The sequence below is a fragment of the Thermobia domestica genome, chromosome 7 (genome assembly GCF_964235325.1).
Source record: "Thermobia domestica chromosome 7, izTheDome1.hap1.1, whole genome shotgun sequence".
NCBI lineage: Eukaryota > Metazoa > Arthropoda > Insecta > Zygentoma > Lepismatidae > Thermobia > Thermobia domestica.
The window spans coordinates 202,052,278-202,067,353 of NC_137460.1; the positions used below are offsets into that span (position 1 = coordinate 202,052,278).

At 34.2% G+C, this 15,076-nt stretch overlaps 1 protein-coding gene across 1 annotated transcript in view; it reads left to right on the top strand.

The window, feature by feature from the left end:
• The window catches only part of LOC145690660 (uncharacterized), a 147,445-nt gene that overhangs the window by 22,479 nt on the left and 109,890 nt on the right, over positions 1-15,076 (top strand). Inside the window, exons 4-5 of the mRNA XM_081765775.1 lie at positions 4,295-4,439; positions 9,827-10,020. Coding sequence (XP_081621901.1) covers positions 4,295-4,439; positions 9,827-10,020 — 339 coding nt within the window. The remainder of the gene's footprint in view (positions 1-4,294; positions 4,440-9,826; positions 10,021-15,076) is intronic.

The following is a 15,076-nucleotide window of genomic DNA, read 5'->3' on the forward strand; positions in this document are numbered from 1 at the left end:
GGCCATATTAGTTATTGTGTTATGTGATGCTGTTACATTAGGACCGAGGACATTTCAAATAATATAATATTTCACTGATAGCATTAGAAAAATACTTCACTTTTCAATTAAATAATTATTAGTACTTAACTTTCTTGTCATATGTCAACTGGAAACAAGATTAGAGCTATGCTATAAATATCTATAATTTTAGTATTAACTTCCGTTGTATGCAAAAATAATACTGTAATAGCTATATTAGCGAAACAAATAAACATGTTTTACCAGGTGGAAACTGTTATAAATCAGCTTGATAAGTTGGTGGAAAATTGTATGGTTTATTCGAATAAGATATTAGGAGATTTCAATTACTGGGTCACAATGTGTCAATTACTGGTGAATCATAGTGTCAATTTCTGGTACAATGATCAACTTTTCGTATACATATTTTAAAAAACAATAATTATTAGTCTATTATTTTTATGGTGGTCTATATAGATGAAGGAAGTATGCCTTCGTACCTATACGAGAGATCAGTAAGTCAGGCTCATTTAAAGGGTGAAAAAACATGCAATTTGTCAAATACTGGTCTTACACTGTGAATTATTAGGACAGTTACCCTATATGTTATAACTTTCCAAGGCAAGACAGGACAAATCGTATCAATATCAGTGCACGAAATTTCAGGTCTGAATCCAGTGGCCAGATCAGAGTTGGTCGCCGTTTTTTTCTTCGCAATTCGAAGTCAAACTAAGTAAAAGCCAAATGGCTATCGCCAATCAAAAATATTTGATAATCATTGATCGCCGATTGCTACCTGACGATGGTAATTGCGCGCCGTAGTCTATATATTTGTGCTACGAGTCTTTCCTTATGCTCTGGATATGAAGGTCAAACAGGGCGCGACGTAAGGATTAATTTTTAGATCGATTAACAGATTGTTTGTAGTACTGTTGTGTTTGATAGTGACCAAATTTTGGGAGAAAAGTTTGACAGGTATACAATGTAAAATCGGTTTACCAATCATATAAGAATGTAGAATAGTTACCTTCGTAGCAAGTTTATTATTTATTTAATGACTGTTGTCTGGTTGTGAAGTATACGAGTCTGCTGTGTATGCAACCAGTTCTTTTGACATGACAAAACGTAACAAACACATAAGAAGAAGGAAAACATGTTCGTGATTACAACTTTTCAAATCATGTAGAGAAGTCCAACAATGATAGCCAGGAAGGGAGTAACCCAGTCATAATATTTTTTTGATTTTTCTAAATAAATTAATTAATTGTAGTAAACAGCCAAAACTCAATATTGATTTTGCTATTTACATATAAGATATTCAGTTATCGGCCAGTTTGAGCGATATTAATCTCAAAAGGTCTCGTTAGTGAAATAATGCATGGCTACAATATTAACTTGGTCTAACCTTGGTATATGTCTATTATGTAATAATCGCCGAAATTTTCATTGGGTACTCCAATCTTTTTTCTAAAAATAAATATACTGTATATAAAAAGTACCGCTCTAGGTTTACTAACAGAAATAGCACTCTAAAATGTTTGAATTTTTATAGAATCATCTTTGAACGTTTCCTGAAATTAATTAAAACTTTCCAGATTGGTGCAGGGGTTACAGAACAGCGACAAACTTAAGACAATGAACTGTTGATACTTATTTAACTTGCAAGTTAAATTTTTAGTAAGTTGTTTTAGATTAAATTTCTAGTAAACAGTTGCACAAAAAAAAAAAATTAATTTAGTGCTGAAGTAAAGTTGTTATATTTTGAGTAAAAGTAATCTGTTTTATTCTCACCCAATAGACTTAATATATGGTGTTCGAGATGACAGTGATAACTATGTCCATTGTCATATACTTCGTTCATATCGTTTCACATGTCAGACAAGACACAATAAACAATTTAGTTACTTAAATTGTTATATTTAAGATAAATGTCAGCAGCTATAGGACGAAGCATTCTCTTCTCAGATCAAGAGCTCCCACTTTCTCTTGCCTCAGCACAAATATTAATATAAATTAGAAAAGTGAGGAAACTGTTCGGGCAAGAAGATTCTGAAATCTCAAATATAGGAGGCATCTTCCATGTAACATCTTCATACCTCGAATAACGATTCTTTAATATTCGGTGGATGTACTCTATAGTGTTCAAAGAATGCTTTCGTAAACTTACTGGTCTAACAATTTATTACACAAATTCTCAACACCGAATTTAATAAGCGACTCAGCATTTAGTAACAATTGTAAGTGGAAAAATAATGACATTAATACTAAGCTCAGCTTTCGTTAAATTTATTTACACTTTCAGTACTCTTCATTTCTTCGTTGTTAATGAACTGTACGCTTTGATTGCGAAATGGTTAATTCTTGCACTTTCAGCTCTCCCCTTGAACTTTTTTTTTTTTTTTTTTACAGAGAATAAAAGCAAGAGAATGTTAGATCAACTAATTATCCAATGTTGATACCGCTGCGTAGGTGTAAACCCTTAACTATTATTAACGAACCAAATTCGGACATCTTTGGATACCCATGAAACTATTCTTTCTGAAGAAAACAATTTTATCACTGAGTTCTAATACAGGGATCGAATTCGAAAGTAGATGTACCGAATGTTCTCACGATGATCTTTCTACTACACTTTGGTCCATGCCAATATGAAAAAAATATTGGAAATAATCCATTGAGAATCCAGAAGAGTTGAAAGTAAACCACTAAAAAGACCAGTAATTCAAAAAAGAAAGTAATAATAATTATAAACTAGTTGATTTTCTTCCGAAAGCTAGGTGATAAGCATAGTTCCCTTTGGGCCAATCGGTGGACTACATCTTGGAGTTTCTCATTATTGCGAAGCAGTGTGCTGATTCGTTTAGTTTCAAACTCTGGTCTTATAACTTAGGAATATAGAAATGTTGAACACACCGTTAAAAAATGGTCTGGTAAATTGAGTGTGTAGTTTATGTTGTGAGGTATGGTTAAAGATAATTGGTGGATAAGCTTCGGATTTTTTAAAAAGGAGATTAAGTTAATGTGCATGTGTGTGTGGGGGGGGGGGGGACGATGACTATTATGTTAATATTAATCTTAGAAAACAATATTATCATCATTAATTAAGAAGACATAAGACTCAAATTTTGTTTCAGATATTGGTCAAAGAAATTTTACGATTATTGTATTTTATGTTGTACTTACGGTGTGAAACCAACTAGTACTTTTGAAGTACAGAATTGTTTGTCATTGTATTCATCTATAGTGCTAACTCACTTCTAGTCCAGATAGTATGGTGGGAAAAGGTTTTGTTCTGTGCAAGATGATTTTGTATGATAATCTCCATCCCCTACCTGTCCCAACGTGGTTTGGAGCCTACTAATGCTGGGTAAGAACGTAGGTAAAGTTAAACTCAATCTTCAATCAATTCAGTATGTTCGAAAACACTTAACCAGTTTGTTCAATAGTAATTTTTATATACACGAAAGGAGGAAACTACTGATTATATATATTTATTCAAAATTTAAACATTGTTTTATTTTTCCGATATTTGAAAACATTTTATTTAAAAAATGTAAAAACGAAATTTTCGTTAATAATTTACAACATTATAATTATTAAAGTACTTGAAATTCTATGTATCATATAGAGAATCTTTCGTCATAACATTTTTGTAGAGGAGCAATTGTTGATTGTTGATTATCTCAAAAGTCGCAACTACCTGGAACAAGAGTGGATAAATTATGGTATTTAATCATTGGTATTATGCTTATGTGGCTTTTGGAAGGAATTTAAAAAAATCAGATTCTTATCTATGACTTAGTGATTAAGTTGTCCGACCCTAGCGTTTGTCAAAATATATTAGTTAACTTTATTATTATTATTATTATTATTATTATTATTATTATTATTATTATTATTATTATTATTATTATTATTATTATTATTATTATTATTATTTCAGTGGCAATATGTGCCTGGCGTTAGCAAAGGAAGTCAAATATACATGTTGAAGAACTGATTCAGTTTTTCTTTCTTTTTTTTTCTGTTTTTTCAACATTTACGTTCTTCGTAACAGTGCTAGAAATAGTAACAAAAATGAGGAAATATAATGCTTAAAAGCAAGGTTTCTTTTTTTATGGGGGAGGTAATATAATTACAGGAAATTCTCTTCCTGTATTCCACATCGATATTTTAAATGAAGCATTCGATTCAAAATAAATATTGCTTCATCTGTATATAACTGTAAACGATATCCATGTAACTAGTTTATATCCACAAGACTTTGAAAAACATTTTGTAATATTTTTTTCAGGAAAGTACACCCGGGCCACCTCAAGAAACCAAGAGGGATGTTCAGTCTTCTACGCAGTCTGCAAATAAATCTAGTAGTGTAGAAATTGAAACAAAATTCTGTGATAAACCCGTTCCTAAATGTGAGCGATTTGGAGCAGTCAAAAGTAAGCTTTAAGCCTTTTTATTTTTGTTTAGTGTTTGAAATGATCAACTCATCTCGTAAGTAATGTCGTTGTTTGGGATGACCGCTGCAGTGACGCCATCTGACGAGCGAATAGTGAAATAGACGGCATGTGCCATAACTGTGTTATATAGGGCATGTCATTGTGCAGCAGTGTGTAGAAAGAGAACGGTCTACTCCACGTTTTGAAATTGTGGCTTGTGTTTGCTCATGGCAGTGTCGGAGGACTACATACGACATGTCATACTGTATGCATTTCGCCATGGACATTCAGCCAGCATAGCGGCACGAAACATCAATGCCGTATATGATCAAGAGTGTTGTGGATGTGGGGAAGTGCCAGATGTTTCGGTCTGAGACACCAACCTCACCGATAAGCCACGAGAAGGAAGACAACGATGTCCTGCGAGCATTGGTAGAGGCAAATCCAATGTAGACTGTTGAAAAACTAGGCAGCGAACTATATGCCGCCCATTCGACTGTTTATGGCCCTGTATAGGACCCTGTATAGGAACTTAGTAAGTGCTCCATTCAACACCTTAACAGAAGCAGCAGCGAGTGGACATCTCGCTCACAGACGTGAGCCATTTTTGGACAGAACGTTCACAGGGGATAAAAAAGTTTTTGCTGTAGCATGGCATCACACGCAAACGTCAGTGAGTACCTAAAAGGGTATCGCGGGAACAGTACCGAAAAAAGACTTTAAATCCTTGAAAAGTAAAGTTGTGTTGGGATATTCCTGAGATAATCAATTTTGAGCTCTTGCCACGTAATCAGACAAACAGTGCAAATGTCTACTGTCAGCATCTTGATGCCTACGGACTGCATTGGTGAGGTAACGTCCTGCTCTGGTTCATCGCAAGGTATGTTCATCCGCGATGATAATGAGTGTCCACACACGGCAAGGACTTGTGCTAAGATCGAGGAATGTGACTCGGAGAACTCCCCCGTTTTCCCCAGATCTTCCACCAACAGAGTGCTGTTATTTTTCGCATCCTGCAAAACCACCTTTCTGAGAAAATAGAAAAGAGAATGGGGTGCGACGAACAGTGACCCAGTTCTTTGCCTCCAGAACCGGTGACTTCTTTCGGGGGGATTCAACAATTGGTTCACAAGTATCAGCATGTTGTGGAGTCCGATGGAATCCATTTTCCTGACTAAGAGTAGTATTCCAGGTAATCCAAGTATTATCGTTCTTTTCACGGTGCAAAAATATTACTTACGGGATGACCCTATATTTTTCACTATAAAGATAGTAATTGCTATACACAGCTTGTATAAAATAGTGCCGTCTTATTTTCAAGATTATAATAACCATATAATACTGAGCAATAAATCGAAGTTAAATATAGCTTTCTTTTTAGTCTAATTGCTCATAAAAGGTTGACTAACCGAACAGTAGTGTAATGGTAGTATTAAATTTATATAAAGTATGAAGAAGTATGAATGTCATAGTGATGCAAGCTTCAATTCATGTTTCAGTGGTGTTTGCTGTCGCTGCCTAAATTTTACTATGTATGTTATTGTTAAGTCTGTACTGGAGATTTTTATGAATATTTGAAAATTGAACGTACTTGGCGCCATAACTTGCATTATATTCTTCGTGGTATTTTGGAGCTAGACGTGGTAGTACTTGTAAATACAAAAGTGAAATATTGCTCTATATGAGGTAAAAGGTAAAGCACTAAACGAAATCCTTCCGTCCGAATTTATTTCGTAACAAATTTTCTTACGATAACTTCTATATACCTCGTGCAATGTTATATTGAATTCGGCTACACCGTTATATGATCGTGTCCGTTTTATTTCTTTTTCTGTTCATCTACCATTCTTGTTTAGTGTTATACAGTTGGTTGATAAATAAGAAAGAGAATAAAGAGAATCCTTCATATGACTGTGTCTGATTTAAAATCACATAGAAAACAGCTTGAGCAGGGATTTTTGTGTATAGTAATTGACAAATTTGAGTAGGTGGACTGCGTTGAATTTTATTCGTTTTACCTTTTATTCCATATATTATCGTACTTCAGTCCTTATGAGGAAAGACCACTCCTAGATCAGAATTTGAGAAGGAATTTGATTCAAAGCTATAACAGCAGTGAGTACATTCATTGTTCAAGCACTGCATGTTGGTTGAAGTTTATAACATAATAATAGGTGTGCTGTTTTCTCGTGTGTCTAAAGTAATACGAAAGTTATATGCAGGTCGCAATACACGAGTCATGTTACTTTAAAAGATATTTATAGGAGTTCTCGTAAAATTGATAAACACGTCGATCATAAAATTAGTCACCCCTTCTATACTATCACTGGTTTGTTTCTATCATTAAAAATGTGTTTCATTGTCAGCATACGAGTAAATGACCGATCATCATTTCAGTTAACTAGAGTAGTGTGCCGTCGGTTGTATGGAAACAGCTCGTCAAGATGGGTCGAAGCGAGGATCAGAACTGCAGAAAGGAGCCCCTTATGCCCGTGGTCTCATACAGTAAATGAAAAGTTCGTGATTTGTTTGTGTATCAAGGCAGACTGTTCAAAGTGTCTACAAGGAATGGTGTAACACGTGTGGGAATGCAAAACTGCGTCGGTGCTGTAGTTGCAAAAGATTCTAATCTAGACTCCCGACGAGTTTCACACCTTGTCAAGGAGAATTGTTTTGAAATCCAGCAGGAGTTGCTACAGTCCGTGAATATAGCTCTGTTTCAACCAGTTTTCCAAAGAATAGTTCGTAGGGAAGTTGATCCAATATACACATGGAGGAAAGTGTCACGAAAGAGGCCAGTTCTCACTACGGCCCATAAGTACTTGAGTAATGCGCCGAAAGCCCAATGAAGCACTTCACCCGTAGTGTGTAAAGGGTGAGGTTCAGTCTAGAGGAGTGTGCTCAGTGGCTTCGATTCCAGGCAATGAGAGTTTGTGCTAGATAACATCGTGTCCGTAGATTTTTTGCGAGTCTTCCATTTTTTCCCACATTCTCATTTCACCAATATTTTCACAGTCATCCACTTTCATTCCATGTACACGTACACGTAGCCTATACCTCTTCAGCGCGGGAGATCCGGTGGGAGCTCAAGGTCCACATCTCATATAACCTCGGCGCTAAAAAGGACGCTAAGCATCCAGCGTCCATTCATTATCGTCTCCTTTAGCCTAGAGCATAAACTAAAAGAGAAATTTCAAGATGGAGGTGGTTTGATGATGTGTATGTATGAAGGAGAGAATGAGTTTTATGGGGTGACTAATCTTTTATCTAATGTGCTTACATTCTTGTAGAAAGTCGTACCTATCGAGGTATGCAGCTATCATCAACTTAAAGATTGTCAGTTTGAATATTAATAATTTACTTAATTAGAAAATAGGAAGATATAATGTATCATTTAAAACGAGGAAAATCTAGCAAATGCAGTTTTCTATTTTATTCTTGTTCCTTTAGAAATTATGTTGTCATAGCTTGGAATATGTAACGTTGAGAAGTCTGTAAGGTCAGTTTTTATTTGTGGATGTTAAAAGAATTTTATCATTGCATTTATGACTGTTTCCTCGTATTTTGATGCACTGCAGTGGCGTAGGGAAGGGGGGGGGGGCGGAGGGGCCGGCCCCTCCCCCCAAAGAGGTTCGACAATGTACTTTGGTGCTGTGACGTTTGTAATTTTTTATATATTTTTATGTTTATATATTTTTTTGTTTGTAATTTTTCTATATGTACCTATAACAGCACTTGGGCCCCCCCCAAACTCACATCCTGGCTACGCTACTGATGCACTGTACTACATGAATGTCATTCTAAGACATACCGTATTTATCTGTGTATGCCGCGCACCTTTTCTGCACAAAAACGAAGTCAAAAAACAGGGTGCGCGCCATACACGAGGAAATGTAGAATTGACTGAGCCACCAAGCATTTAAAATCACGGGGAGTTTTTATTAACCTAATACTGGAATATTGTGAGTAATTTTACAAGAGTAGAAAAGTTTTAATATAAAATGACAAGTTACAGCTCATATTTCCTCTTTGCATCAACCGACCTTTCAAGAACCACTTGCGGCGACTGTACACTGAATGAATGGCAACTGCAGTACACGAAACTACGCCAACTGGCCGAATTAAGAAACCTGCACTTCGCCTTTTGTGCGAATGGATTATTGAAGCATGGAATTCAATTCCAGAGGATAATAATAAATAATAATAATAATAAATAATAATAATAATAATAATGGAATTTTATTTATTATTATTTGTCCGCAGTTAAAAAATGCTGCATTTCCAATGCCAGCGATGGGAGCGAAGACTTTATTTAGTCCGATGGTGATACGTGCTCCAGCTCCTCGGCGACGAAGAAAGCTAGGCACAGGAGTGATTTCTGTTAATAATCACAGTATTGTTGGATTGTCTCTGTGTATAACAATTTTAATGATTAAAAGTAGGATGAAAATACTTTGTACTTTTTTTTTTTTTTTTTTTTTTTCAGAAAATTGATGTGCGCTGCTTACACGAGTTTCTTTTTTCTTCTTCTTTTTTTCAATTTTAACGTTCCAGAAATTGGGGGTGCGCGGCTTACACGGGGCGCGGCATACACGCGTAAATACGGTATATATTACAGTAGAAGAAAGAAGTGCATTCATACGTTAGGACTCACGTTCAAACTCTTTGATATCAATTACGTAAAGAATGTAAGGAACACTTATTAAAATTTATCTTTCTCTCTCCTCCATGTTTCCTGAAGGCAGATAGTGTGCATAACATCTGCAGCATTTAAAAAAATAATAGTTTTTTTTCGGCAGTAAGAACTACTTTTTTTCACATGTTCCTGTTTCGTATGTATTTTTTTTTATATTGAAATTGCTTAGATGCATGTATCTTCCATAAAACAACCGAGTTTGTAAAATGCACTTGCAGTTTTTTTCTTAAAAAATGGACGACGATACTACAGAATGCTAATAATAGGAGTATATTTTCAGAGTGAAAAAATCGATCAGTAATTTTTATACACTCAGTTAGGTAAAATAACTTTTCAAGTTTTAAATGTAAGAATGGGTTTTGCAGAAGATACACTCACCTAAGGAACCTCAAAAATAAAATAAGTAAGAAATTGGAAGAATAAAACAAGTAAGAAATAGAACTGTGTGAAAAGTACACTCTTAACTGCCAGAAGAGAGAGAGAGAGAGAGAACGAAGTAGTTTTTGAAATATTGAGAATATGTTATGCGTATTATGTCTTCAGGGAACATGAAGGTTAGTGTATAAAATTTTTGACATCAATTTGAGAATTCTTCTCAGACATTTTAAAATGTATATGCTATGGAATTTTATTTTATTTATTATTATTTGTCATATTGTTGAGGTGTGATGTTATTTGTATTGTCTATTAGGTGTAGAAGTAGGAAAAGTGTACGATTCTTACGATAAATTAGAAGACGACGGCATCCATCCTTCCTGCTGCGGGCAAATGCATATTGGCCTGAAGGGCATTTACTCCATTGTTCTTAGTGGTGGCAGAAACATAGAAGATAACGGAACATGCTTCTTTTACATGGTAGAAGAAGAAAGGAACAACAAGTATACAGTAAGTTGTTTCGTCAACATAAAATCCTTTACATATTAAAGTAGAGGCAATTTAAGTTGAACTTCTAACACTAATAATCACATCGGAACATTTATTTTTCACTCTTTTTTTTTTTTTTTTTTTTTTTTTTGGTTTCCTGCCTTTAGCAACGATCTAAGACCGAGCTGTCCAGTTTGTAGTCAGCACCACACCTCAGTCCCACGGTCAAAATATTATCTTGTTATTATTATATATCTTGTCAATACCCTTAAAATGTTCGAGTCTGTGTATCACTTAGAAAAAAGATGGTATTAAGCAGTTTTATCTCTTAAGCTTTTCAATGGCAGAAAGAAAATCTTACCTGACATCCAGTAAATTAGAGATCAGTTCAAGATGTTCGAGTAATACTTTTTTCAATAATTTCTGTGTGCTGCTGAATTGGTAACATGTATGTGGGTTCCCGCCTTCTAGTAGAACCCTTCAAAAAGAAAAGTAAATTAAAACTTAACATCCTCAAAATTGCATTGAACTTGGCCATCTAAAAAAATATCTATTACAATGTCGGTAGATATTTTCACTGTTTAAAGGTTGTTACATTATTTTTATTCGTAAAATTTATTTGGCTTTTTTTTAAAGTAATAATAATAATATTAGTTCACTTTTCTACCTAAGTAAGATGTAGAGATGAATTTAAATACATAGAATCTATGTAGAACATTAAAATTGACTTCGAAGATGCCTTTCTAGGTAACATCAGTAAGCTGTTCCATATCATCTTCAGTGTTTACACAGATTTTATGTATTTCAGTTCATCCATACATCTTCATTAGGAGGTAGAAAAGTGAATTGTTGTCACCAAAATATATATTTTTAACGGATAGGAAGAACGTATGACAACCTTCAAACAGTGAAAATACCTACTAACTTGTAGCGGATTTTTTCAAGAGGCCAGCTTCAACACAGTTTTGAAAACAGATAATTTAATTTTTAACTTTTCTCTGTATAGAGTTCTACTAGGAGGCAGAAATCCACAGATATGTCACGAATTTAATATCATACAAAAGTCATTGAAAAAGGTATCAGCGAATACAGGAACAGTTTGAATTAATCTCTACCGCACTAGATGCAAAATAAGATTTCCTTTATATCACAATATTGCGAGCGATGATAATATTTAGTAAGAAACAAGTAAAAAGGCTAATACTCACCGCTAATACTCATTTTTGCGATGAGTATTAGCCTTTTTACTTGTTTCTTACTAAGATTTTCTTTATTTTAGATGTTCAGTATGCATCGTATAGCATGTATAAGCAATGATTCAATGGTCAGTTTGAAAAGCAATATAGTAGAATATTCAGGTAGTGTAGTATGTTAGTAACGTAATTTATTCTTACCACAAATCTCTAAAGTAAAGCGCAGGCTGATATTTGAACTGCTTTAATTGTATAGTATTTTTTGTCACATTCTGTTGCGATGAATAGAGATCAGGCGTGGTTGATGTTCATTAAAGATAACTTAAGATAAATTACGTATTTGCAGAAAAAACAAAAAAGAGAAACCAGTTTTGGAATATGTAATTCTTTCGTGTCCCCTCTTGTTTATTTTTCGTGTCTCAATGTTCACTGTGGTCACATGAATAGAAACACTTCTAAATCTTATTACTTAATAATATACTAAAATAGTTCAAATAGCAGTTTGTATGTTACTTTAGGACACTTACGGTAAGAATTAATTTTGTTATTAAAAGTTTATTCTTTACGTGATTCTTTAAGGGAGATTCTCTATATAAATTTTCTGTTTATCATATTTTTCACATTTTTTAAAATAGCGTATTACAGTTGCCTATCAAGTAGTTAGTTTTTCTGTCATATCTCTCTCTTTTGTGGAACTAATGCTTCTGTCGTCTTATGAGAAGGTCGAAATTTTTGTATGGTACTAAACCATTTATCTCAACGAATTAAATTAATATTTGTCTTGAAAAATGTGCCCATACAGGAAAAAGCCAAATCGGTTCTGTAAATGATAATGTTCGATTTTCATGTGTAAATCGTACTGTTATCGGCGGCGTGAGAAACCTTGATTTAAAACAATAGAACTAATTTATTTTGTTTATGTGTTATATATTGTATTCAGATATTTCTGTTTTCGAATTCGCTACTCGAAGTCGATCAGACTTCGTGCCAGAATGTTTAAAAATAAATTTGCGTTTTTGTATCAATTTTTGGAACAGTGTGATTTAAGTTCTTGAAATAGTCCCTTAATCCCATACGAATAAAAGTTCAGAAAAGGTTCTGTCAGTATTGATAGTTCTCTAATGGGCAAAGTACTGTTGAAATATAACATGAAAATAGTGTTTATTTCAGTCCTGAAATAATGTCGAGAAAAGGCATTCGTTGTCTTCTGGAAATCGCCAATTGAAACATAGGCTTACGTTATTTTGTATGTTTGTCGCACATACTACGCGATGACTTTTCCATTTTGTATTATAAAATTGTAGTTAAAGAGATCGTTTTCTTATCGAAACATCTAGAATGTAAAGCATCTGAGGTTTACTAGTTCAGTGGTTCACGAGCATGGCGTAGAATTAGGAGAGACATATGTCGAAGATTAAGCAGGAACTGGAGTACTTTTTCGATCTTCGTTGTATTACACTAATGTAATCGTGAAACTTCATGGATGTAGTATATACATTCCTGTTTTATTTGCTAAAGTGTACTTGTCCTAAATATCTTTCATGGTTTTCCTCTATTCTTATGATCCGCCAAAACAAAAGCTTACCACTAGGTCCTATGGTGTGCATTCCAGCGAGAATTCTTGTTCTACCGTCTTAACATTATTCTTCTGCTTGTTGAGTGACAACTCAGTAACGACTCTATAGAATGTGCGCGTATTTTCCATTCGAGTGATTTTATAATGCCAACATCGTTAACTGTAAATTCATTTTCTACTACTCGTCCTGTTTCTTCTACTGGTCTGTTACTCGTGCGCTTAATACAATGACCACCATGTTTGTACGTCACAGTTTGATATAGGGGAAGAGGTCTGCGTCGCTCGCTAGGAAAACGGCTAGCGAAAGGTACGATGTATGTTTTTCAAATGTGTACGACGTTGCTAATAACACAAAGAATAAGAAAAGTAACAGAATTTAAGGTTTATTTATATAGAAAGAAAACTGTTTATTTATTTATTTATTTATTTATTACCAATTTTTTGAATATACTTGAATATCTTAGGTCAAAGTTGAAGTGTACTAATTTGCCGTATTATTGACTTGTTTGCAGCCTGAGATAAGAAACTCATTAATATTCTCATGTTTCGGTCACCAACCGACCTTACGAAGCGAATTTCATTCATTTATTTATTTATTTATTTATTTTTTAAAGTTCATCGTGGATTCGATACTTATACGCTCAGGAGGAAGCCCAAGAAATTAATACATGAAAAACATTTCTCCAAGTAAAAATAACCTAAATTCTTTACTAAGTTCAACACAAGGACTCTCAAACATACGATGATAATTATGATCATGAGCATTCTGATAACTTACCAGTGCTATTGTCGAACTACTTTACACATTAGCAATATTATTTCATCATAATATCTTCGCGCTTAATGTCATTTTCTTTAGCCCATGGAACTTACTCGTAAATTGTTTATATTAGTCCATATAAACATTTACAAATTGGCTGAAGTGTTTTGAACACATGAGTTAACATTTAAACCAATAAATAAACAGATATGGACTCACAGTAATGTTAAACTAGTTACAGTGGCTTATTATTGAATAAAATAAAATGAAATTTCTACTTTTATGTTCCACGAATATGTCTTGTAGGCAAAGGGAGAAGTATCATTAATGAGACTGAATGATTATAAAAGAATCAGTGGAATGGTCATGTGGGAGGAAACAATCGCGAGAAAACCCACGGACACGATGTTGCCCATCACAAATCCATATGGCTTGAATTCGAACCACAGACCCCTCACACTAGAGGTGAGCGCTCCACTATTGATCCATTGTGTCCTTTGATAATGAATGTTTGGTATGTCATGACGATTAATGAACACAATATTCTGTTCCAGTGTGTGAAGCAATATAAGAGAAATCAATCTGCTGGACGAAACTTAAGAAAGGCTGAAGTCTTCAAAATTTTGCTTTTATTTTTTTATTTATTTTTATTTTTATTTATTTATTTTTTTTATTTTATATTATTATTATTATTATTATTATTATTATTATTATTATTGAATAAAATAAAATATTTTATTATTATTATTTTACGGACCTCGGAACACAAAACGCAATACTTTCACAATATAATCTTTTGCAAATGTACTACCATATATCTCCTCAGAGCTGAGGACAGGCTTGTAGCACCCCAAAAATGTAGGGGGCCCGGTAGAGATTAGGGAGAGCTAATCCTACCATATTATAGTTTATTTGCAACCCTACCGCGATCATTTTAGGGGGTCAGTAAATTTTAGTGGGTCAGCGGCCCCCCACGGATACGGGCCTGGCTGAAGGAAAGAAAGAATTTAAATAAACTTACGTTTGTATACTTAGAACACTATGTCGTGTGAGGTTATTGAAAAGAAAAAAACTAAAGTTTCAAAGTAACAACAAAAGTCTGGACGCCAGGTTCAAGGCAATTGGAAATAGAAGTCTGGCTGCTAAATAAGTTAAATCCAAAATAAAATTATGTAGGCCCATGTATGAAATCGTATTATTATGGTGCCTAGGTTTGAGAACCGGCACCAAGGTCACAAGAAAAATTCTCGAGCACTTATCATGTTTATGATCGTTTTTCGGCAGCCTAACCATCTGTCTGCCTCTATTCGCTACAACGTTCTTTAGCTTCAAACCACCGTGGTGACCACAAAAGCATTTCCCTTGTAGAAATATAGTAAAAAAGTAAAGCGCTATATAATACTATTCTTGCAGCATTATTATAAGAATAGTTGTAGCAATGGTGTGGGGTGACCAGTTGCTAATATGCAGAGTAAATAGTAGAAAAAATAAAGGATGTAATAGGATACGAATATTTTTAAAGGGATTAAGAGCTTTTTGGTGCAGAAA